The following is a 26,873-nucleotide window of genomic DNA, read 5'->3' as shown; positions in this document are numbered from 1 at the left end:
TCTGCCTCCATCTGCTGGTAGGGACTTGTTTAGACTGAACTGGGGTATATGTAGAGAAACCTGACTAGTTATGAGGTCAGTTTTCAAGGGATTTAGGTGCCCAAATCAGCCCCTTTGAAAGCTGAGATAGCTTGAACACCTGTCTTTAGAGATTCCCAGAGGGGGGGAGAAAAGTTAACAGGCTAATGCTAATTTCCAGTGCTAATCGCCTAACTTGATTAGACAAGTCCATGCCTGCAATAGTGGTTCTGTCTCTTGCTGGGCTGTGTTCATAGCATTTACTTCCAGCCTTAGGTCAAACAAAAGAACTGGCTCCCTGAGCCTCCCCTCCTGATAACCCCAGTGACCCCCTGGTCTCCCCCTCCAGAAGCAGGAGGGATGTGACAGCGTCTTCTAGCACTACTTCAACACGAGCTCTCCTATCAGGACTCTGTCACGGACCATGGAAGCACTCAAGGAGGAGCTCAGCAACGTCTGGGTGATAATGCTTGGGTCTTGGGCTCCCTGTGCAGATATCAGAGATGGACGGAGTTGGGCTGATGTGAAAACAAGGGAGAAATTAAAACACAGCTCCTCACATGTTTGCTGAGAATCTTAATCTTCTTCCTTCCTCCTCTGTGCTCATCCGCAAGTCTTTTCTGGTGCTGCAGGGATAGGGCTGAGAGATGTCCTGCCTGCAGAGGGACAAAGCAAACTTGTAACTTATCTTCCCTATCCCCAACTCCTCCATTTCTGCTGCTCGTTAGCAGAAGTAGAAGTGGTTGATAATTATAAAACTACAAAATGTATTGTAATCACAGCTAACATTCAGGTACAAATCAAATACATTGTAATTACAGACAAAACAAGATAACCCTCATAAAAGAAAATTTCCTCTGCTCTCACGGCAGGGTCGAGCCGCCCTCCGTGTGTGGAGGGTGGAAAAGAAAGCTTCTTTTAACGAGATTGCTTCCAGATTCCTTCCTTCCATAGGTTTTCTGGAGTCCCACAGGGGTCAGCCTTGGTAAAATTTACCTAGCCCCTATATGTTCAATGTTAGCCAACCTTTGTGAGGGCTTCTGAATTTATGCAGACAACACAGTTTCATATGTTTGTTGATAGCTCATGGTCACAAAACTTGACCAAGATTTCATCTTGTATGACTGCAATTAAATCCTGGCTGACACTCAAAAAATTAGCTCTTACAATGTCAAAGAAAGATTTTATTACTACAACATCTTGCACCCATCCTTAGCCCAATGTGGATGGTTATTGATGGGAATGTTGTAAAGATCTCAGACCAAGCAAGAACCTCAGACTCACAATAGACACTGAGCTTTCATGCATTCTATAAATCAGACCAAGCAAGAACCTCAGACTCACAATAGACACTGAGCTTTCATGCGTTCTATAAATCAGACCAAGCAAGAACCTCAGACTCACAATAGACATTGAGCTTTCATGCGTTCTATAAATCAGACCAAGCAAGAACCTCAGACTCACAATAGACACTGAGCTTTCATGCGTTCTATAAATCAGACCAAGCAAGAACCTCAGACTCACAATAGACACTGAGCTTTCATGCATTCTATAAATCAGACCAAGCAAGAACCTCAGACTCACAATAGACACTGAGCTTTCATGCATTCTATAAATCAGACCAAGCAAGAACCTCAGACTCACAATAGACACTGAGCTTTCATGCATTCTATAAATCAGACCAGGCAAGAACCTCAGACTCACAATAGACACTGAGTTTTCATGCACTCTATAAATCAGACCAAGCAAGAACCTCAGACTCACAATAGACACTGAGCTTTCATGCATTCTATAAATCAGACCAAGCAAGAACCTCAGACTCACAATAGACACTGAGCTTTCATGCATTCTATAAATCAGACCAAGCAAGAACCTCAGACTCACAATAGACACTGAGCTTTCATGCACTCTATAAATCAGACCAAGCAAGAACCTCAGACTCACAATAGACACTGAGCTTTCATGCATTCTATAAATCAGACCAAGCAAGAACCTCAGACTCACAATAGACACTGAGCTTTCATGCATTCTATAAATCAGACCAAGCAAGAACCTCAGACTCACAATAGACACTGAGCTTTCATGCATTCTATATATAAATCAGTATTAAAGCCGGATTTTACAAATTGCGATCATTACGGCCACTAAAAGGGCTTTTGCAACCCTCTGAGGTTCGGACACTAGTCCAGTCTTTGATAACACCTCTAATTGACTATTGCAACATATATTTGGGTCTTCCTGCTGTTTCAATAGAGTTTCTGCAACTACTGCTGAATGGCACCACTTGTCCCATCTCGGGTCTTTTGAAAAGGGAATATATATAACTCCACTTTTGGTGAGATTGCACTGGCTCCCTATCCAATTTAGGATTAAAAACGTCTGGCTAATCCATAACTTGATGGCTTGATTTCAGCTACGATGATGAATTTTACGCTTATCCTGGAAATCTTTGCTAGAGCTGCTATCATTTAAGCAGGTGCACTTATGTGCAATTTGGAAGTTTGCGTTCTCAGTAGCTGCCCCAGATTTCTGGAACTGTTTACCTGACAAGTTGAGAGCCTTAATTTGTCTTAAAATGTTTAAGCTGCAGCAAAAAACATCATCAGCTGTGATTCTTTTGTTTTACTTACATTAGAAGCAGTGATAAGTGAATGCTAAATTTTATTGCTTGTATATGAATAAAGACGTATTTGCCAAACTTTATCAATTCATGTAAACAGGTTTTTAATGAGGTAAAGAGTCACCTGGAAGTTTATGGCCGTCTTTCGGGTTTTCGTGTAAACTATAAGTCGGAGATTTTATCAGCCCATTGTGATACAGAACTGGAACGGGAAGGGAAACGATTGTTTCTCTTTTGGTGGACAAAGGGGCTCATTCGATACTTGGGTGTAAATTTAGGGCGAGACATTGCGGCACTAATGCGGAATAATTATCAACCCCTTGTGCGGAGTATAATGGGAGACTTGGACAAATGGGACAGCCTTCAGCTTTCCTGGTTTGGTAGGATAAATACCATTAAAATTAATATATTACCCTGACTGGGATCTCTCTTCCAGGCTCTACCCAGCCTCCTCCCTAAACATGAGTTGAAACCCCTTCTTGAGGACATTGTTGTATTTTATCTGGCATAAGAGACCACCGCAGGTAGCTAAGTTGGTGGTGTACAGGAGCAGACTGGACGGAGGAGTGGGACTCCCATCCTTAATACACTATTATGTGGCCGCTCAACTCCGATCGGTAATTAAATGCCTTGATCCTAACTCGACCAACCAGTGGGTAGAGACAGAACCGGCTTTGCTAGAGGATATTCCACTGCACACCCTGTTTTGGGAGATTAAATCCAGTATTTCTCCAATGGGAGAAATTGGGGCTTACTTGTTTGGGGCAGATCTGGCGTAATGGAGTGATAGCATTTGACCAATTACAACTGATATATGGCCTCCCTAAGTCTGACTTTTTAGCCTATGCTCAGCTGAAACACTTTATTAGTACTAAAGCAGTGGAGACAGATCTACAGCAGGGCCGTTCCCTTTTTGAAGGGTACTGCATTTTGGGAGATAAAGTTCAAAAGCATAAATCAAAAATATATCAATTACTGATAGGTCAAGATTGTATTCAAGGAACCCATATTGCAGCTTGGGAGTCAGATTTGGGGGTCAAGAGGGACAGGGTCCAATGGGAAAAATGTTTTCGGAGTCTGGGCCAGGTTTCAATGTCTGCTGTCTTGATGGAAAATAGATATAAACTACTATATCGCAGCAATTATTCTCTGGCTCGTATAGCCAGATGGTCTCTGGGCCGACCACCTACGTGCTGGCGGCAATGCTCCCAAATAGGCTCTTTCTTTCATATGTGGTGGAGTTGTTCTCACATCCAGAGTTTCTGGAAGGCTTGTCAGGGGTGGATGGAGAAAGTCCTAGGTGTCCCCATCCCTTTGACAGCAGAGTTGTGGCTACTAGGCATTTCTTATGAGGGGTACACAGAGGAGCAGCAAATATTGTTTCAGTATGTGGTGACCACAGCACGAGTGTTGGTGGCAGCTCAATGGAAGTCGCACACCACGCCGTCCCATACAGTTGTTAGTAAAACTACGGCACTTACAGAGGCTGGAAAAACTGATGGCCATCAGAAGGGAAGCTTTTTCTAAAATTCGTAGCGTATGGTCCCCGATAACCCGTTATCTCCAAGAATAAAGAAGAATTGGAACACTAAGAGGGTCCCCATGGGGATGGGAGTGGGGATGAGATTACAGAACGGGGGAGGGAAGGGGGGAGTTGGTCCATGTAAAAGACAAATGAGGATGCTTTGTTCCTGCAGTCAGTATTTTATTGATAGCATGTCTAAATATACTGTCTCTTGCAATTTGTCATTCTGTATGTGATAGTTCTATTCGTTGACAATGTATTGTTAATGTGATTATATAATAATAAAAATTGTCAATTATAAAAACAAAACAAGTTTTTTAATAATTTTATGGGACCAGGCAAGTATCGAAGCGGGCTCCCAGAAACTCCAAACCTTGAGCCGGAGACAAGTGACTCTTGGCTAGGTTGACAACCCAACCCAGAGAGCGCAGTCGAAGGAGGACAGATGCCACCGCCTGAGAGCACTGCTGTTCTTATTTTGCTTGAATCAGCCAGTCGTCCAAGTAGGGATGGACTAAGATCTTGTCCTTTTGCAGAGCCGCTGCCACCACGACTATTATTTTGGTGAAAGTCCTTGGGGCTGTGGCCAGGCCAAAGGGCAGAGCGCAAAACTGGGTGGGACTGGGAGAGTCTCGCTTGAAGGACACCCTCTCCGAAGGCAACAATCTCCAGAGCATGGTCATCCAGTCTATAGTGTCTGGCAAAGGTATGCAAGGACTTCCAAATTGCTGCATGGCAAATCTCCTGAGGAGAAACTAGCTGCACTCTGCTCAGGATGCAGCCTGGGACCATGTTGAATGGGTTCTCAAGCCTTCCAGACTGGACAACCACGACACATATAAGCTGCCCCAATAGGCTCCTTCAACCAACGAGCAATAGTCACCTTCGATGCTTTTTGACCCTTCTTAGGACCACTCCATAGGACAAAGAGGTGATCCGACAGTCTAAAACTGTTGGTCATCTCCAGGTACTGCAACAAGGCTCATCTAACATCCAAACGCCTTAACTTTGAGGCATAGGCTGAACTCAACTCCAGGTTTGTAAAAGCTGGAAGCTCCACTGACTGACTCAAGTGAAACACCATCTTAGGGAAGAAAGACGGAACCATCCTCAAAGAAATCCCTGAGTCTGAGATCCACAAGGAAGGCTCCCTGCACGATAATGCCTGGATCTCCGACACTCTTCTGGTTGAACAAATAGCCACCAAGAAGACAACCTTCAGGGTGAGATCCTTAATGGTAGTTCTCTGAAAACCCTCCACACCTTAGCATAAGCCAAGGAGGTAGAGGACTTACGAGCCTGTAACAAAATGGTCATGACATCCTCCGGGTATCCCTTCTTCCTCAAACTCTGCCTCTCAAAAGCCAAGCCGCTAGACAAAAGCGATCCGCCTGATCAAAAGATACGGCACCTTGACGAAGCAGGTTTGGAAGGTGTCCCAATCTCAGCGGGCCGTCCACTGCTAGATTGATCAGATCTGCAAACCAAGGCCGCCGCGGCCACTCTGGAGCTACCAGGATCTCGCTTCCTGGATGGATTTCTATCCTGAGTAGCCTGCCCACCAGGGGCCATGGCAGAAACACATAGTTGAGTATGTCGGTTGGCCACAGAAGAACCAGGGCATCGACCCCTTCCGCTTCTCGCTCTCATCTGCGACTGAAGAAGCGAGGGGCTTTGGCGTTCCTCTGAGTTGCCATTAGATCCATGTGGGGAACCCCCCATCTGTGTACAATGAGACTCATTGCTTCATCTGAGAGCTTCCATTCTGCAGGGTCCAACAGCTGATGGCTGAGGAAATCGGCTATGTGCGAAGCTGCTATCTGAGCTAGGTGCTGTTCTGTCCAAGAGAATAACTGTGCCGTTTCTCGAGCCACTGCTCGACTTTTGGTCCCCCCTTAGCATTGATATAGGCTACTGTGGTCGCATTGTCGGACATGACCCTGACCAACCCTGCAGGAGTTTAGTGTAAGGTGGATAGGTAACTAGGGCCTGTAACTCACTAACCCTGCGAGCTGAAGTGATAGCCAAAAGGAAAATCACCTTCCATGTGAGATATTTTAGGTCACAAGAGTGAAGAGGCTCAAATGGAGGTTTCATGAGCTGACCAAGAACCAAATTAAGGTCCCAAGAAGGGGCCGGAGGACGTAAGGGTGGCTTGATATGGAGCAAGCCTTTAAGAAAACGTGTTATGAGGGGTTGTACCGATATAGGGGCATCCCCGACACCTTTATGGAAAGCGGCTACCGCACTGACATGCATTCTAATTGAGGAAGTTTTTAGACCGGATTCCGATAAATGCCAGAGATAGTCCAGAAATCTCGGGATTGGACAGGAAAAGGGAACAAGGGACTGTGAAGAACACCATGATGTATACCTTTTCCATTTATAGGAATAAGACTTTCTTGTGGAAGGCTTCCGTGAAGCAATGAGGACACGAGAAACCGAATCTGAAAGGTTAAGTGGTTGAAGAATCAACCTTTCAACATCCATGCCGGCAGGGACAAGGCCTGAAGATTGGGATGGCGTAGACATCCGTCGTTCTGAGTGATCAGAAGCGGGTCCTTTCCCAAGGGAATGTGCCTGCGGATGGAGAGATCCTGGAGTATTGGAAACCACACTTGGCGTGGCCAGTGAGGAGCTATCAGGATCATGGTTCCTTTGTCCTGACGGAGCTTCACGAGAGTTTGAGAGAAGAGGAAGCGGAGGGAATGCATAAAGCAGCCCGGCTGCCCACGAGAGGGAGAATGCATCTCTGGGCTGCGAGCGTTCGCTCCGAATGAGGGAGCAGTAATTGCCTACTTTGTGGTTCTGAGGGGATGCAAAGAGGTCTATTTGGGGATAACCCCAGTGTTGGAAGAGAGAGGTCGCTACCGAGGGATTGAGCGACCACTCGTGCGGTTGGAAGACATGACTCAGTTTGTCCGCCAAAACATTGTCCACTCCCGGCAAGTAGGTTGCCCTGAGGTACATCGAGTGGGAGAGCGCTTCCGCCCAAATCTGAGCGGCCTCCTGACACAGCAGAAAGGAGCCTGTGCCTCCCTGTTGGTTGATGTACCACATGGCCACCTGGTTGTCTGTCTGAATCAGGATGACGTGATTCAATAGGTAATCCTGAAAAGCTCTGAGAACATATCGCATTGCTCGAAGCTCCAGGAAATTTATCTGGTGTTTGGATTCCTCTTGAGACCAAGATCCTTGTGTCTGTAGATTGTTTACATGAGCTCTCCAGCCGAGGTTGGAAGCATCAGTGGTGAGAATGAGTTGAGGGTCTGGTAGATGAAAAGGTAGTCCCTGGAGGAGATTGTTCTGATCTTTCCACCAGGCGAGAGACAGACTGAGTGCGTCGGTGATGTGGACAATGGTTGAGAGAGACTGAGTCGCTTGAGTCCATTGTGACCGTAACGTCCAATGCATGACTCTCATGGCCAGACGGGCCATTGGAGTGAGATGGACTGAGGACGCCATGTGTCCGAGAAGAACAAGGAATTGCCGAGCAGTCGCTGTGTACTGAGACTGCAACTGGTGAGCGAGAGACACAAGGGTTTGAGCTCGTTGTTGAGGTAAGAAGGCTTTTGCTTGTAAAGTGGCCAAGCCTGCCCCAATAAAAGACAAGGTTTGAGATGGGACTAAACAGGATTTCTCGTAATTGACGAGAAATCCTAGAGAAATTAGAGTATGTAGGGTCAAATTCAGGGACGATCGAGCTGCTTGCTGGGTTGGGGCCCTGATTAACCAGTCGTCTAAATAGGGGTAGACGTGAACACCTTCTTTCTAAAGGAAGGCTGCGACAACTATGAGACATTTGGTAAAGATTAGTGGAGCTGACGCTAGGCCGAATGGAAGCACCCGGTATTGGTAGTGCTTTTGGCCTACTAAAAACCGGAGGTAATTGCGATGAGCTGGAGCTATCGCAATGTGGGTGTATGCGTCCTGGAGGTCTAGAGAGCAGAGCCAGTCTCTCCTTTGTAGAAGAGGTAGAAGGGAGCCCAAGGTTACCATTTTGAACTTTTCCCGCTGGAGCTACTTGTTGAGGGCACGTAGGTCCAGAATTGGACGAAGGCCCCCGGATTTTTTGGGAATCAAAAAGTACCGGGAATAGAACCCTAGGCCTTGCTGCGAAAGAGGAACGGGTTCTATTGCTCTTAACTGGAGAAGAAGGGAGACCTCCTGCTCCAGAAGGACAGAGTGGTCGGATACTCCCCACACTTGTAGCGGCGGGGAGTCCGATGGAACAGCAAGAAAATTCAGATGGTAACCCTGAGCAATGATTGCCAGCACCCATTGGTCTATTGTGATGGTTTGCCACATTCCATGAAAGTGGCATAGTCGACCTCCCACTGGTATGGCTGCTGCTCTCGAAGTGAAAGTCAAAAGCCTGAAGCAGGCCCCAGTTGGGGAGCTGCTTGAGACTTTTGTTTGCGAGGCTGGGACTTATGATAGGTCCTTGTCACTCGGGTCCTTGTCGGTGGAGGATAGTACTTCCTTGGCCGGAAGAAAGACTTCTAAGGGTCCTTCTTGGAGGGCTGTCTAGACGGGAAGTCAGAAGGTATCGATGAGAGCTGTTTGAGGGTCTCATAGAAACATAGAAAATGACGGCAGAAGAAGACCAATCGGTCCATCCAGTCTGCCCAGCAAGCTTCACACTTCTTTTTTCTCATACTTATCTGTTTCTCTTGGCTCTTATTAACCTTAGGTTCTATTTCCCTTTCACCCCCACCATTAATGTAGAGAGCAGTGATGGAGCTGCTTCCAAGTGAAATATTAAGTTTGATTAGTTGGTTAAGCGGCAGCATAGCTCTCTGCCGTTGAAGCAGAGAGCAATGCTGGATATGCATTGAAAGTGAAGTATGCCTTGAAAGTCACATTAACTATCATCTAATATTGAAATGCCTAATAATTGGTAATTGAATAAGCCTAATAATTGGTAATACCTATAGCCCATGAACCCATCCCTGTTTTTTTTTTGGTTTTTTAATTTGGAAATGGCAGCCCTCCATCCTTCCGCTCCATGAAGGTGGAATATCAACCACTGGCCACTGGCATCCCGCTCCGAGAATGCCTCTGTGGCTCCGTGCAGTGTTTTGCTGCCTCTTCTTTATACGCTTGCTCTAGACCTGATGGATCCACAGTGTTTATCCCACGCCCCTTTGAAGTCCTTCGCAGTTTTGGACTTCACCACTTCCTCCGGAAGGGCATTCCAGGCATCCACCACTCTCTCCATGAAGAAATACTTCCTGACATTGGTTCTTAGTCTTCCTCCTTGGAGCCTCAGCTCGTGACCTCTGGTTCTGCTGATTTTTTTCTGATGGAAAAGGTTTGTCGTTGTCTTTGGATCGTTAAAGTTTTTCAAGTATCTGAAAGTCTGAATCATATCACCCCTGCTCCTCCTTTCCTCCAGGGTGTACATTATTTAGATTCTTCAATCTCTCCTCGTATGACATCCGATGAAGACCCTCCACCTTTCTGGTCGCCCTTCTCTGCACCGCTTCAATCTTGTCTCTGTCTCTTTGTAGATACAGTCTCCAGAACTGAACACAGTACTCCAGGTGAGGCCTCACCAAGGACCTGTACAAGGGATAATCACTTCCCTTTTCTTACTCGATATTCCTCTCTCTATGCAGCCTAGCATTCTTCTGGCTTTTGCTATCGCCTTGTCGCATTGTTTTGAAGACTTCATATCATTAGACATTATAACCCCAAGGTCTCTCTCCTGCTCCGTGCACATCAGCCTTTCCCCCCCCATCGAATACAGTTCATTAGGATTTCCACTCCCCATATGCATGACTTTGCACTTCTTGGCATTGAATCTCAGCTACCATATCTTCGACCACTCTTCCAGTTTCCTTAAATCCCGTCTCATTCTCTCCACTCCTTCTGGCGTGTCCACTCTGTTGCAGATCTTATTTATTTATTTATTTATTTCTTTTATATGCCGACATTCGATCGAGATATCACATTGGTTTCCAGGTAACTAAACGAATAGGGCGAGATCGGCCCTATTTTACATTATAACATGGTAACAATAATAATAATTATAACAGAATTAGTGTCGTCCACAAAAAGACAAATCTTACCTTCTATCCCGTCCGCAATGTCGCTCACAAAGATATTGAACAGGACCGGTCCCAACACCGATCCTTGCGGTACACCACTTAAAACCGCTCTCTCTTCAGAGAAAGTTCCATTTACCATCACACATTGTCTTCTGTCCGTCAACCAGTTTGCAATCCAGGCCACCACCTCGGCACTCACTCCTAAGCTTCTCGTTTTATTCACCAGTCTCCTATGCGGAACCGTATCAAAAGCTTTGCTGAAATCTAAGTAGATGACATCGAGTGCTCTTCCTCGATCCAATTTTTTGGTTACCCAGTCAAAAAAGTCAATCAGATTTGTCTGACAGGATCTTCCCCTGGTGAATTCATGCTGCCTCAGGTCCAGTAATTCTCCGGACTGTAGATAGTTCACTATTCTCTCTTTCAACAGTGACTATTACTTTTCCCACCACCGAAGTGAGGCTAACCGGTCTGTAGTTACCAGCCTCCTCTCTGTTCCCACTCTTGTGAAGCGGAACCACCACAGCTCTTCTCCAATCACTCGGCACCACTCCCGTTTCTAGGGATCTATTGAACAGGTCACACAGCGGACCCGCCAGCACATCTCTGAGCTCCCTCAGTATCCTTGGATGAATCTCATCAGGTCCCATGGCTTTGTCCACTTTCAGATTCTTTAGCTCTTCCCATACATTTTCTACTGTAAAAGGGTTTTCGTCTATTCCACTTCCTTCCAGTTTCTTGTTGTGTAGAGATGGTCCTTCTCCAGGGTCTTCTTTAGTGAACACAGAACTGAAGTATTCGTTTAATATATCTGCCATTTCTTCGTCTCTCTCCACGCATTGATCATTTCCACCTTTCAATTTCACTATACCGTTTTAAACTTTTCTCTTTTCACTGATGTATCTGAAAAATGTTTTGTTACCATTCTTTATCTCCTTGGCAATCCTCTCTTCCGCTTGACTTTTTTCCGACTTGATTAATTTCTTTGTCTCCCTCAGTTGAATCAAATATTGTTCTTTGTGCTCCTCCCTTTGGGATCTTTTATATTTCTTGAATGCTGTTCTTTTAGCCTTAATTTTGTCAGCCACCTCCTTTGAGAACCAGGTAGGTTTCATTTTTCTTTTGCTTTTCTTTACACTTCTAACATATAGTTGCCTTGGTAATTGCTCCTTTTAGATTGGTCCACTGCTGATCCACATCTCTCTCGTTCTCCCAGCCTTTTAGTTCTTCCTCTAGGTATTTCCCCATTTCTTCAAAGTCCGTGTTTTTGAACTGTAAAACTCGGGTCTTTGTGCTTCTTTTCCATATTCTTTTAGTGATATTAAACCATACCGTTTGATTATCACTGGTGCTGAGGTGGGCGCCCACCTGGACATCAGAGACATTATCACTCCATTAGTGATCACGATGATCCTTTAACTCAGCCACTATTTGCTGAATCTGTTCACCGAATAAATTGTCACCAATACAAGGCAGGTCGGAGAGCCTGTCTTGTATTTCTGGGCGAAGGTCTGAAGACTTGAGCCAGGCCCAACGCCGTGCCGAAATGGCAGTCGCAGACACTCTAGAGGAGGTGTCGAAGATATCGTAAGCTGTTCTTATTTCGTGTTTCCCTGCTTCAAAGCCCTTGTTGACAAGGGTTTGAAGATGTTCTTGGAATTGGTCAGGCAGGGTTTCAGAGAAGTCCTGTATCTGTTTGAAAATGACCCTGTTGTATTGGGTCATATACAGCTGGTAAGCAGCAATTCTAAAGATGAGCATGGCCCCTTGGAACACTCGTCGACCAATATTGTCTAGGAATTTGTGTTCCTTGACAGGAGGGATAGAGGAGTGGCTTTGTTCTTTTTGCCTTCTTCTGAGCTGACTCTACCACAACTGAGTGGTGGTCAAGCTGAGACTTTTGAAAGCCCGGGGCTGACTGTACTAAATAAGTAGTATCAGCCTTCCTATATACTGGGGCCACGGATCCAGGATTTTCCCAATTCTTTTTAAGGAGATCAAGAAGAACTTGATGAATGGGAATAGAGGTGATCACTTTAGGGGCATCCAGGAATTGGAGAAGCTCCATCATCTGGTGCCTATCATCTTGTTCCGTCTGAAGTTGGAAAGGGACCATCTCAGACATTTCCTTCACAAAATTAATGAAAGAGAGGTCCTCTGGAGGAGAACGCTTTCTACTTTATTTATTTATTTATTTTAGTTTTTTCTATACCGGCATTCGTGAGTGTATCACATCATGCTGGTTTACAATAAACAGGGGGAGTGATAAAAGTTACAGTGAACGAAATAAATAACAGGTGCTGAAAGAAAACAATTACAGTTACAATAAAACAGGGAAAAGTACAACTAGGAGCAGAGAAAAGTGATAGGAAATTTAACAGAATATATTAACCGAAATTTGACGGGGTACATTTACAGAGTTTATGGTATTTACTAGGACATGTCCATTCACCTCCCTCTCATACTTTCAGTAGGAGAGGGAGGTGAAGGTAAGTCATCGGTGTCTGTGGAAGTATCATCACCCCAGGTGTCATAAGGATCAGTAGGCTGACCTGTAGGATGAGAAGGGGGTTGGATACCGGAAGGGCCCGGCTGAGGCTCAGAGAAAATCGAAGGAATCACCGGGGGCACCGTGGGCACCCTGGGGGGCATCGGTGTCGGCATTGAAGGCATCGATGGCGCCGATGTGCGTATCGCCCCCGATGAGTGAATCGGTGGCGAGGGATGGCATGGCATCGATGGCTGAGGCACTACCCCCGAAGGAGGAATGCGGAACGGTGTTTCTCCTCCCGATGAAGCAGTCATCAGGGAGGGCACCGGAGCCATCGGAGACCCGGGAAGCACCGGTGGAAGGGCAGTCATGAGCGCCTCCATCCGGGAAAGCAGCGGTGCCAGCGCTGCTGGAATCGGGTCGGTGACCGGTTCCACTCTCGGTGCCGGTGGGACCTGGAGTCGTTGCATCGCTTTGTCGATGGCCTCCTGGAACAGCCGGTCCAGTTCTTCCCGGAGACCTGGGGCAATCAGCTCCGGCTCCGTGACGGAAGAGGGAGGCTGAGGCACAGTCGGAGGGACCACCTTTACAGGTGGAATCGCGACTCCCAAACCCCGATCGGGTGAGGGTGGCCTCGATGTCCCAGTCACAGGAGTGGTCGGTGCCGCTCCTGGACGGGGCTTCTTCAATGGTGGCTCGGTCGATGATTTCGCTCCCTCGACGGTCCGAGACCTACGGTGCCGATGGCGATGCTTCTCCCTACGATCTCCTCGATCTTGAGGGGGAGGTACGGGAGTCGATGGCCGTGAAGACGTCGATGGCGGGCGGTCACCGGACAGTTGTCGATGGACCGACTTGGATGGTGCCGGTTCCGAGGACGTCGATGCGATGGACGCCGTCGGGGTGTGAGCACGGAAGAGGAGTCCCATCTTCTCCATTCTGGCTTTGCGACCCTTAGGTGTCATGAGGGCACACTTGGTGCAAGTTAGGACATCATGCTCACAGCCTAGACACAAAACACAGACTCCATGAGGGTCTGTGATAGACATGGTGCGAGTACAGTCCGGGCACCGACGAAACCCCGACGCCATGGCCATGGAAAAATCGAGCCGCGGTACGGTCGACGGCCAGTAGGCCGCGAGGGCCAAACTCGACGGTAACCAACAAAAAACGGTGGAAAAAACGTACCGGAGTACTGCGGTTGAAGAAAACTAGAGGTGGGACCCCTGTGGGGCGAAGTATTTTTAATTAATTCCGTTAGGAAAAATTCCTGTCAGGAATCAGTTCAGAGCTCCTAAACCGCGAGGCTACTGCTGCGCGGAAAAAAGAAGACTGACGGGGGACCCCTGCTAGCTGCAGGGTTAGTGCCATGCTGGGCATGCCCAGTAGGGGCCAGTCAAAGTTCTGGAAACTTTGACAGAAGTTTTCCGTGATTGGGCTCCATCCTGATGATGTCACCCATATGCGAGGACTAACATCCTGCTTGTCCTGTGAGAACAGTGCTTTATTAACCTTTACTGCTTTATTGTGTATGCATGTTGTAAGTCTCCTAGGTTTTTGGCAGCATACAAATAAATATAACCATAAGCATAACCATTCTATGTGGAAATGTGAATGAATGGTGAGAGCTTACAATCAGTTTTATGAACCTTTTCATCATATCCAGGAATGTAACCTTTTTGTTAAATGATTAAAGCCCCTTGGAATATGGAGCTAGGGACCGCAAAGCAGCCAGTTTCCCTCCCTGCCCAGGCTGCAGGAAAGCCTGCTTCTGTCCTCATAGCCACAGAAGGCCTGCATCCTTTCCTGTCTCCGTGCCCACGCAAACAAGCCACAAGAAGGCCTGGCTCCATTTCTCTCCTCCAGGCCTAAGGAGACACAAGAAGGCCTGCCCCCACTCCCAAAATCTTTAGAAAGCCCACCTTATTCCCTACCTAGGCCTATGAAAGCAGGACTGGAGTGGGGGGCTAGAGGGCCTGTGGTACATGCAGCGGATCAGGCTTCTTTCCTTTGTGTGCTAAGACGCTGACCAAAAGTCTCTCAAGAAGCTGGATTCTGAGGATTGCTGCCTACAGAGCACATTGGGCTTGCCTCTGCACTTTCTCCAACAAGAAATGTTTCTAAGCAGTATACAGGTGGAAATTACCAATGCTAGTCAGGTGCCCCTTGTGCCAGACTCTCATGCTCTGCTCACGGCAGCTCCTGGCATTTAACTGCACAAACATGGGTCAAGAGACTCTCTCCAGATCTGACGTGGATACGCTTCAGCTGCTCCTTACCTTCTCCTTCCCTGTCAAGCTCTCCACCTCGCCAACACATTCTTTTCTTTTCTCGCTCTGCTCCAGGGCATCCAATAGGCCTGCTGGTTTCCTGGTGGGTGAGTTCAATTCCTGTTCATACTCCACACAAAGGCTGGCCATCCCAGCGCTGCCCTCTGACAAAGCCTCATCCCCATAACCTGCACCACAGGACACAGCAAAGGAGAAAGGAGAACCTCCATAAGAACATAGGAAATGCCAAAGTGGATCAAAGCAGTGTCCATGGCGCCCAAAATCCTATTTCTAAGTGGTCAGTCCCAGGCAAAAGTACTGGGCAGATCCTGCTACTCACTTCCAGGGATAGCAATGGCTTTCTTTAGTCTACCACGTCTGTCCGGCCACCTGTACCATGGGATCCAGGAAAGGATCAACAACAGTCTGCTGCTCCATTCTTAATCAGTCTTTGACTAATCACTCTGACTTTACCTTAACATAGCAATTAACTCCATATATAGGCATATATGTATCATATGTATCTAGTTAAAAACCCCAGCTTCTTTCTCTGTTCCAAGTTATATTACTACCTTGTTTTATTGTAACTGCAACCCTTAACTTTCACTTGTATATTGTTACTATTACTACTACCTTTTTAATTTATGTTATTTATTGTTATTTATGACCTCTTGTTACCTCTTCACTTGTTAATTGTAAACAGACATGATGCGATACTCATCGCGAATGCCGGTATAGAAAAACTTAAAATAAATAAATAAATAAAATAAATTCTCTCTTCACATAAAGCTTACAGCGCATCTGAATCAACTCCTCAGTCTCTATAGCCTTTTGTAGATGTGATCCCCAGAACTGGACACAGCAGACATCTGTAATATTAACTCCTTCTCCCTCCCAGTGAGCCCCAGTGATGCACCAGCTCAGCGCCACTCAGATATTAATGCATTACAGGAGGCTCCCTCCTACTACTGTGTGTCACAATGACTCGGCTGCAGTATCTGAGATTTGCCACAGAACAGGCACACGGAATCTGCAGCTGAAGTTTACTAATGTGCTGTGGGGTCCTGCTATCCCAGAGAGCAGGTGTGAAGCATACTGACCCCGCCATTTCCGTTTCAGACTGGGTACATGGGCATCCAGGCTCTTGGCTTTCAGCAGGCAGGTAAACGACTTTGGCGACAGGGACGCATGAGAGGATGGTCTGGCAGCATCTACAGCTTTGTGCAAGCTCTGGGATGAGGGCACTGGCATCTGTGTTTCCAAGGAAAGATTTATTTTGAAAGAATTGCCTGTTATGTAGCTTCAGGAAAAGCCAAAACTAACAACACAGCACATGCCACACATCGGACAGCAACTCAGTGATAAGAAAATTGGTTCTCACCTGCTAATTTTCATTCCTAAAGTACCACAGATCAGTCCAGACTCCTGGGTTTTGCATTCCTACCAGCAGATGGAGGCAGAGAAAAAAAACTTTGAGGCACTGCTACATATTGGAGAAATTAGTTACCTGATAATTTCGTTTTCCTTAGTGTAGACAGATGGACTCAGGACCAATGAGTTTTGTGCTCTTCTGCTAGCAGATGGGAGACTGAGTCAGATTTCAAAGCTGACGTCACCCTAGATACACCTCTGCAGTGACCTCAGCCCTTCAGTATTTCTCTGTCTCCAGCAGAACACCTGCAGTCCCCTCAGTATTGACCTGTACCCAAGCCAAACTGTATTGAAACTCAAACTTTCTCCCTTTTTATCAGGGCGAACATCAAAACCAGAGTTGGAGCCCCCTGAACTGGAACCCTACATCAACACCAAGGAAACCAACCAAACCTAGTCATCCTATAGGCGCTGAATATATACAAACTGAAAATCTGACCAATTTTGTCAATATACTCAGAATGGTCTTTCGCAGATAAGGGGCTGGGTCTCTGGACTGATCTGTGGTACTTCTGGAATGAAAATTAGCAGGTAAGAACCAATTTTCCCTTCTTGTTCATACTCCAGATCAGTCCAGACAGTGGGATGTACCAAAGTACACCTATTCTGGGTGGGCATCTGAAAGACCCACTCTCAACACATTCTCACCAAACATCGGCTCACCCAGTGCACAACATTCAACTGGTAATGACAGGAGAAAATGTGTAGCGAAGACCATGTCGTCGCCCTACAGATCTCCTGCAGTGACACCAGCTGACACTCGGCCAGGAGGCTGCTTGCGCCTCAGTACAGAGCAACCCCTCTGGAATTTTGTGACCTTAGCAAAGATAGGCCGAAAAAATAGCTTCCTTCAATCAACGAGCAATCATGGCCTCAGAAGCCTTACTTCCCTTTTTTGCTCCCTCAAACAAGGCACACAGATGATCTGACCGCCAAAAGCTGTTGGTGACCTTCAGATATCGCAGCAGAACCTGGGCAACATCCAAACAAGTGCAGCTCCCTCGCCTCCGGAGTTTCCGAAGACCAATTCAGAAATGCAGGGAGCTCCACCGTCTGATTCAGGTGGAACGAAGAAACGACCTTGGGTAGAAATTTATTTATTTGGTTTTATATACCGACATTCCTTGGGGTATATCACATCGGTTTACATCAGGGGTCAGGAACCTTTTTGGCTGAGAGAGCCATAAACGCCACATATTTTAAAATGTAATTCCATGAGAGCCATACAATATGTTTAAAACTAAATACAAGTAAATGTGTGCATTTTATGTAAGATCACACTTTTAAAGTACAATAAGTCTCTGAAAATATTACACCAGGCCTTAAGACACCAATACATCTCCTATTAGGAAAACGGACCAAGTCAGGCTGCTACAGAGTCCTACACAGAAACTACACGCCAGCAGAAAACCTCACCTGAATCACGTGCTGTCCCTCACCTAACATAGAATAAAGAGACCAAAACGCATAACAAGAAGCATACAGAAAAAAATGAATTGGAAACTGCAACAAGCCAGAGTCTCTGTATGCAGTGTAACAAAGGAAAAAAGAAACATCACCCATCCTTATAAAACAAATCAAGAAATATAAAATCATCAGCAGTAAAACTGTACTAACAAAAAGAACATATTTCGAAACAGCTAATGAGTGGAATATCCAATAATTAAAAACACATATAAAACATTTCAGATACCAACAAAATATTTCAAAATCGCAGACACAAAGACCCAGTAATGAAAAATAATAAGGATACAAACATTTTTTTGCTCTGCATACCTGGGAATGTTTGATATCCAGGTGTCCTGAGATTGTTCTGAATTAGCAGGAGGTGGGGTGGTTTGCTTGGAACTTTCTCCTCTCTCAGTCACATACCAGCGCTCTCTCTCACACTGGCTCTCAATGACACACCTATACACACATGCTCTCAGTACTCACATATACACGTTTTTTCTCACTCACTTATATAGGCTCTTAATTACACATTTACACACATGCTGTCTATCTTTTCACGCTTACACACACACACAGGCTTTCAATCACATAAATACATGCTGTCTTTTTCTCTCACACACAGACTCATTCACATGCTTACAAACATGTCCTCTCTTTCTCTCATTTACACACAGGCTCTCAATCACATACTCACATGCTCCATCACCTAAACCAGCTCTCAATCACACACAGACACACATGATCTCTCTCTTACTTATACACACAGGCTCTTAATCATACATACACATGATTTCTCTCACACACAAAGGATCTCAATCATACACACATACTCTTTCACACAAACAGGTTTTCAATCACAAACTTACACATACAGGTTCCCAATGGTAAACTTACATTCATGCTCTCTCTCTCTCACACAGGCAGGCTCTCAATCACAGACATACTCTCTTTCACATGTACAGGCTCTCAATCATTCACATACATGCAATCTCTCACTCTCACACACACACACACACACACACACACACACACACACAGGGCCCCCCCGCGGCCCGGAAGAGGAAGTGGAGAGTATCGGGTGCGTGCGCGGCAAGAAGAGGCCACGCTAGTGCGCTCGGCATCGGCCCGAAGAAAAGAAGACTGCAGCGCGGCTCGAAGGAAAATGAAGAGGTTCAGCCGCGGCCGATGGGACTCCGCCTCCGCGAGGGCTGAAAATGAAGAGCTTAGCGTTGGGAGGAGGCTGCTGCTGCCGCGAGTTCCCGGGGGGGGGGGAGAGAGAGAGAGTGAATGAGCGAGCAAACACAGCTTGCTCGCTCATTCACTCTCTCTCTCCCCCCCCCCGGGAACTCGCGGCAGCAGCAGCCTCCTCCCAACGCTAACCTCTTCATTTTCAGCCCTCGCGGAGGCGGAGTCCCATCGGCCGCGGCTGAACCTCTTCATTTTCCTCCGAGCCGCGCTGCAATCTTCTTTTCTTCGGGCCGATGCCGAGCGCACTAGCGTGGCCTCTTCTTGCCGCGCAGGCACCCGATACTCTTCACTTCCTCTTCCGGGCCGCGAGGGGGGGGGGGGCGAAGAGAGCACGCCGGTGCCGCTGACTCCAGCTGTCCTGCCGCGTTCCGCCCGGGCTGACAGCATTTTAAGCCCGGGCGGAGGAGGACCGGGGAGCAGCTGGGTCAGCGGGAAAATGTGGCGACTGTCTGCGAGCCAGATGCAGCCCTCAAAAGAGCCATATCTGGCTCCCCGACCCCTGGTTTACATAATAACTCGGAGAATAATAAGACTAAGATGTCTTATTATTATTACATTGTAACAGTAAAAACTTAGGGAACAGTTTGGAACTTAAGTCTGATACACGAGCATACATTGTGGTATCATAACATTGTAAAATTTACATTGTATCATGAGACTTAGAAAAGGAAAAAATAACAGTTCCCTGTATGTACCCGGATCAGTCCAGACTGTGGGTTGAGCCTCCTTTCCAGCAGGTGGAGACAGACCAAAACTGTGAGGGTATCCTATATGAGGACAGAGCCTATCCTGCAGCCCTTCAATATTTGTCTGTCTCCAGCAGGTGGATCAGCTCACCCTTTGGTCTCCTGATTTAGGCTAGTCAGCCTTCTTTTTTCTTTTGGGATCAAGCAAGTACTTCTTCCTTAGGGATTAAAAAAAAAAAAAAAAAGTTTAATTTTTAGTCTGTGCAGGAGACGGTGCCATCTCCTGGCTCTTGCCAGCCCCTTGTGCTGTGCATAGCCTGAGTCCGTGGTTGTTTCCAGGTGTGGGGACCGAGGCTGGTGGTCCAGTCATTCTTCTCCCCCCCCCCCCCCCTGGCTGCCTAGGGAGCTTAGGGCTCCATTGTGCTCAGTTTTGGGTTTAAAAAAAAAAAAATAAAATAAGAATACTTAAAACCTCCCTGGGATTTGAACCGGCAGCCAGACATTGAGGAGTGAGCAGGCTTCACTCCCCTGCCTCTGCTCCTGCCGGCAGGGCTGCCAATCATTTCTATTTTTAACTTTTTTTTTGTTCAGTGCGTGGCTCCTCTTCACCGAGGATGCCGCGGCCAGCAGCCTGCCTTGCTTGTGGGGAGCCCTCGTCGCGCCTATCGCACGAGGGGCTCGGCTCTGCTCAGCCTGCCTGCAGGGTGAGGAAGGCCCCTCCTCGGCAGGGCAGGCAAATCCAGCCCGGGGACGGATTCCCCAGTGCATGGCCAGGCCGTTCCCGGGTCGGCAAAGCCCGGGAACGGCGGCTGTTTTGGGATTTTCTGCAGCTCCCGATTCATAGCTGCCTGGGGCTGGGGAGCCAGAATTTCGCGACTTCCCCCCCCCCAATTTGAGCCCCGAGGCCTCCCAGGATGTGGTCCCTGGTCGGACCTGGTCGAAAGGCTCATTCTCTGCGTTCTCAAGCCACTTCCTGGATGGAGAGTCAATCGGTCTCTCCACAAGAGATTTGCAGGGCTGCCACATGGACGTCACTGCATACTTTTGCTCGCCACTACCGTCTGGATGTGAAAGCACCGGTTTTTGGGTCTTTTGGGCTATGAGTGCTTTGAGCGGGACTGTCTCGGTCGCACCCGGTTTAGGGAAGCTCGGGTACATCCCACAGTCTGGACTGATCCGGGTACGTACAGGGAAAGGAAAATTGGTTCTTACCTGTTCATTTTCGTTCCTGTAGGACCACGGATCAGTCCAGACGCCCTTCCCTGTTTGTCTTTTTCTTACTGTCCTCTCGAAGCTTGTTTCTCTTGCAGATTCACAGACCTTGATACTTCATTTTTGTGCAAGAACACTGGGTAATTGCACCAGAAGCCTTGGTTGTTCCAGCACCAAGTACATGCCAGAGCGGTTAGTCCTACCGTATCTCTCACATTGTTCTGGAGTTGCTCCATTGAACTTTATGGTTTCTTGCTTGATCCTATTCTGGTTTTGTTGTTTTCTGCTTTGACCATGGTTATACTGAAGGGCTGCAGGGCGAGCACTGTCCTCATACAGGATACCCTTTCAGTTTTGGTCTGTCTCCACCTGCTGGACAGGAGGCTCAACCCACAGTCTGGACTGATCCGTGGTACTACAGGAACGAAAATTAACAGGTAAGAACCAATTTTCCTTTTGGAACTTAAAAAACTGATAAGGAAAATACATTGTAGCATAGGGAATTTTGTTAAAAATCTGTAGGGTGACAGTAGGGCTTTTGGTTGAGAAGCTTAGGTAGGTGGGATGGGGAGGCTACGTCTTGTGAAACTGCGGTGAGACAGTGCACGTTAATTAGGGAGTTGGAGATTTCTGTTGAGGAGACAGGAGCGATAGGAGGGGGATGGGGAGGGTAGGTTAGAAGGGTGGGTGGGAGCAAGGGTGCAATCTGAGGGCTTGGTCTAGGTGGGGGAGGAGGAAGGGGCCGGGGAGGGGGGGTAGTGGGAAAGGAAAGGAAGGGAGGAGGTATGAGGGGTGGGGGAAGGGATGTGGTGATTTAACATACAGGTTGGTAGGCATTTTGGAATAACCAAGTTTTTAAGGTCTTTTTGAATGACTGGGTTGAGGGTTCCAGTCTGAGATGTGCAGGAAGTTTGTTCCATAATGGGGGGCCAGCGATAGAGATGGCGCGTTCTCTGGGTGTGGTGAGGTGAGCTAGTTTTGTGGAGGGTATGGTTAGCAGGCCGGTGTTCTTGGACCGGAGATTTCTTTGAGAGTCATGATGGTGGAGGACGTCCTTTAGCCATTCTGTGTTCTCATTGTAAATGGTTTTGTGATTTGTATTCTGTGGGTTATGGGGAGCCAATGAAGGTCTTTAAGAATGGGTGTGATGTGGGAGGATTGACTGCTGTTTGTGAGGGATCTGGCTGCTGCATTTTGGAGTAGTTGAAGGGGTTTGAGGGAGGATGCAGGGAGACTGAGGAGGAGGGAATTGCAGTAGTCCAGCTTGAAGAATATGAGGGATTGGAGTACTGCCCGATAGTCATGATTGAAGAGGAGGGGCTTGAGTTTTTTTGAGGACTTGTAGTTTGAAGTAGCCCTCTTTTATTGTTGCATTGATATGTTTTTTTAGGTTAAGTTCAGAGTCCAATGTGATGCCTAGGTCTTTTACTTTGGTTATGCATTGACTGACTGGTTGTGTAGACGAGAGGTCTTGGATGTTATTTGTGGGGGGCTTGTTTGTTATGTATAGTATTTCTGTTTTTTTGTGGTTGAGTGTGAGCGATAACTGAGTAAGGAGGTTTTTTACTTGGGCTGAGTAGATTCCCATAGTAGTAGGGTACATTGCATGTTTTCTTTCATGGGGAGTAGTATCTGGACATCATCTGCACAGACGTAGTAGTGGAGGTCCAGGCTAGAGAGGAGTTTGCAGAGGAGAAGCATGTATATGTTAAATAGGGTAGAGGAGAGTGAAGACCCTTGTGGTACACCGTGGGGGAGTGGGAATTGTTTAGATTCACTGTTCTTTAGTCGTACTTTATAAGATCTGTTTGATAGATAGGATTCAAACCATTTTATGGTGTTGTCGCCTAGTCCAATTTCCATTAGCCTGGTAAGTAATGAGTCGTGGTTGATGGTATCGAAGGCGGCAGAGATGTCTAGTAGTATCAGAAGGTAGGAGTGTCCGGCATCTAAACTTCTTAGGGTTGTGTCTGTGAGGGATAGTAATGGTGTTTCGGTGCTGAGCGATTTCCTGAAGCAATGTTTGGTAGGGTATAGTATTTTATGGGTTTCCAGGTGTTCTGGGAGTTGATGGTTCATATGAAGGACAGATTTGAGATGGGTCTGTAGTTAGTTGGGTCGGAGGGATCCAATTGGGGTTTTTTTTAGTATGGGTTTTATTACGGCACATTTGAGGGCTTCAGGGAAGAGGCCTTGTTCGAGGGATGTATTTATTATGTTGGCAATAGGTTTGGCAATGATTTCGGGGATTAGTTTAAGGGTTTTTTACTGGGATGGGGTCTAGGGGGTGGGTGGCTGGGTTAATTTTTTGTACACAAAGATACCCTGTCATCTGTAATCCTCAGAAACGGCTCCCTACAGGACAAACCCTGTAACTACGAAATCCGTCTGGCCGAACAAATCACCACCAGAAACACCACTTTTAGGATGAGGTCCTTCAGCGACGCCCTCCGCAACAGCTCAAATGAAGGCCCACAAAGAACCCGAAGAACCAAGTTCAAACTCCACACTGGACACATCCTGCGTACGGCAGTCACTAATGCTTGACCCCCCTTTAAAAACCACACCACATCCAGATGTACCACCAAAGGTCACCCTTACATCCAACTCTGAGGCACTCCAAAGCTGCCACTTGCACATGAAGGGAGTTGTATGCCAGACCCTTAGACATACTCTGCTATAGGAAAATTGGTTCTTACCTTCTAATTTTAGTTCCTGGAATACCACAAATCAGTCCAGACTCCTGGGTTTTGCCTCCCTTCCAGCAGATGGAGACAGAGAAAGTTTCACTGGCACTGGCATATAACCTGGAGTGCCACCTGCAGACCCTCAGTATTGACCTGTACCCAATCCAAGATTCACTATATAACAATCCTAATGAAATGCAAACAATGCCCCACCAACAAGCAAGAGGAAAAAAGATAAAACCTCAACGTGAAAGAAAAATTATTTGCTTCATAACTCTGAACCAGGAGAATAAACTTGAAATCTTAAGCAGCTCTGCAGCCTATATACAACATCACCATGACAGAAGTACGAGGGAACACTCTCCCACACCAGGGCGGGACTCTGGACTGTTCAGTGGTATTCCAGGAATGAAAATTAGCAGGTAAGAACCAATTTTCCTTTCCTGTTCATACCTGGATCAGTCCAAACTCCTAGGATATACCCTAGCTTCCCTAAGTAGGGAATTATTCTCAACTCCAACATTACTCTCTGCTTCTACGGCAGAAGGTAACAGGGAATTGGACCTCTTACAGCAACCAACAAAGGCTCTGACATTGATGGTCTGGGAAACTGAAAAAAATAGGGGGACTTGTATGGCTCAACAGAAACTACCATAAACTTACTGGGCAGACTGGATGGTCCGTTGGTCCTTTTCTGCCGTCATTTCTATATATGTTTCGAAGAACACTCTCACAAAAGCCCGTAGTTTCTGGGGCTTGGACATCCAAACAATGTCTTGCTAAAGTGTGCAATGACTTCCAGGTAGCCGTCCTACAAATTTCTTGTGGTGACACCAGCTGACCCTCGACCAATTAAGTTGCCTGAGATCGAACCGAATGCACCCTTAATCCCTATTGCCTCTTTCAACCATCTTGCTATCGTAGACTTTGAAGACTTCTGCCCTTTCCTAGGACCGCTCCATAGCGCAAAGAGATGGTCAGATACCCTGAAACTACTGGTGACTTTGAGGTAACGAAACAAAACCCTCTTCACATCCAAACAACATAAGTCTCTAGTATGCGGAGCCGCCACATCCAAATCTGGAGAAGCTGACACATTCTTCGGGAGAAAAGAAAGCACCATCCTCAAAGATATCCCGGAATCAGAGATTTTCAGAAAAGGTTCTCTGCACAATAACGTTTGAAGTTCCAAAATCCTTCGGGCGGAACAAATGGCTACCAGAAACACCACCTTCAAAGCGAGATACTTTACCGTTGCCCTTTTTAAAGGTTCAAAAGGAGCTACAGACAACCCTTAAAGGACAAGACTGAGGTTCCAAGGAGGACATATTTTCTGCACAGGACAATGCAGATGCTTTGCCCCTTGGAGGAATCGAACCACATCTGGGTGAGCAGCCAACAACACTCCATACACCTTATCCCGTAAACAGCCCAAGGCTGCAACCTGAACCTTAAAAGTTAAAAGCCAAGCTTTTAACCAAACCTTTCTGCATAAAAGCCAAGATGTGAGCTATCGAGACCTACTTTGAGATTATTCCTCAACCCGTGCACTAGGACTCAAAGACCTTCTAGACCCTTACATATGACAACGAAGTGGAAGTCTTTCTAGCCTGCAACAAAGTGGTAATGACATCCTTTGAATATCCTTTTTCTCTCAAACACCTCCTCTCAGAAGCCCAGTTGCGAGACAGAAGCGATCCACCTGATCTGAAAATAATGGACCTTGCAGAAGAAGCCTTGGCAAATGTGCGAGTCGCAGCAGACCGTCCACCATCAGTTGGACCAGGTTCACGAACCACAGGCGCCTTGGCCACTCTGGTGCCACTAGAATCACTTCTCTAGGATGATTTTCTATTTGTCGTAGGAACACGTAAAGAAGAATCCCTTGGGGCCAGGGTAGAGCTAGAGCATCTACGCCCTCTACTCCATGCTCTCTTCTGCGACTGAAGAACCGGGGCGCCTTGGCATTCTTCCACGACACCAAGTCCAAGTGAGGAGTACCCCACCGGTGACATATCAGAGCTGACAGCTCCCACTCCCCAGGATCCAGCTTCTGGCAACTGAGAAAATCCACTTGCACATTGTCTACCCTGGCAATGTGAGACAATGCTAACATAGCTAGATGCCGCTCTGCCGAAAGAAACTCCTGAGTTTCCTGGGTTAATGCTAGACTCCTGGTTCCCCCTTGACGGTTGATATAAGCCATCGTGGTTGCATTGCCCAACAGGATGCGCACTGAGTGGCAGCTCAACAGAGGCAGAAACGCAATTAAAACACACCGCACTGCCCTCATCTCCAAACGACTGATAGATCAAGACTTCTCTTCCTTGGACCACTGCCTCTGGGCTGACTGATTCTGGCATACCGCCCCTCCCAGCCGGAGAGAGTGGCATTGGTGGTAACTACCACCCAGTCCGGAACCTCCAAGTCCACGTCGCTTCTTAAATGTTCTTGACCAAGCCACCATGAAAGACTAGACCTAGCAGGTTCCTCGAGTGCCAGTGGAAGATGAAATTGTTCCGACAAAATATCCCACTGGGAAAGAAGAGACCGTTGCAAAGGCCTCACATGTGCAAAGGCCCAAGGAACCAACTCCAACATGGAGGCCCATAGAGCCCAACACCTAAAGGTAATCCCAGACCCTGGGAACTGCAACTTCCAACGGCCTGCACACCTGCTTCTGCAGCTTGAGAATACGCTCCTCCATAAGGAAAACCTTTCCTGCCCTGGTGTTGAAGCACGCTCCCAAGAACTCCAAAATATGAGATGGGGAGAGATAATTCTTTGGCGTCTGAGGAACCTGGAATCTGTGCATTGCCTTATCGATGGCCTCCTGAACCATCTGGTCCAGCTCTTCACGGAGACCTAGAGCAATCAGCCCCGGCTCCGGAACGGAAGAGGGAGGCAGAGGCATAGCTGGAGGGACCACCATTAAAGGCGGAGTCGCAGCTCCCAACACCCATCCGGGTGAGGGTTGTCTCAGAAAGGGTCGATGCCTTTTCTGGATGGAGTTTCTTCGATGGCGGCTCGGACGATGGCAAGGTCAATGACTTTCCTTCATCGATGGTCCGAGGCTATCGGTGTCGATGCCGATGTTTCTCTCTACGATCCCCTCGGTCCTGAGGGGGAGTAGAGGTAGTCGATGGCCGGGAGGTTGTCGACGCCGGACGGTCACCGGTC

General features: G+C 47.1%; 1 protein-coding gene across 1 annotated transcript in view; it reads right to left on the bottom strand.

The window, feature by feature from the left end:
* Positions 1–26,873, bottom strand: part of RTEL1 (regulator of telomere elongation helicase 1) — a 267,031-nt gene that overhangs the window by 77,789 nt on the left and 162,369 nt on the right. The window contains 3 exon segments of the mRNA XM_029611145.1: positions 579–674; positions 14,987–15,165; positions 16,078–16,228. Of these exon segments, the coding sequence (XP_029467005.1) occupies positions 579–674; positions 14,987–15,165; positions 16,078–16,228 (426 nt within the window).

The sequence above is a fragment of the Rhinatrema bivittatum genome, chromosome 8, assembly GCF_901001135.1.
Source record: "Rhinatrema bivittatum chromosome 8, aRhiBiv1.1, whole genome shotgun sequence".
NCBI lineage: Eukaryota > Metazoa > Chordata > Amphibia > Gymnophiona > Rhinatrematidae > Rhinatrema > Rhinatrema bivittatum.
Note: the sequence above shows the minus strand (reverse complement) of the source record. Positions and strands in the feature narration are given on the sequence as shown.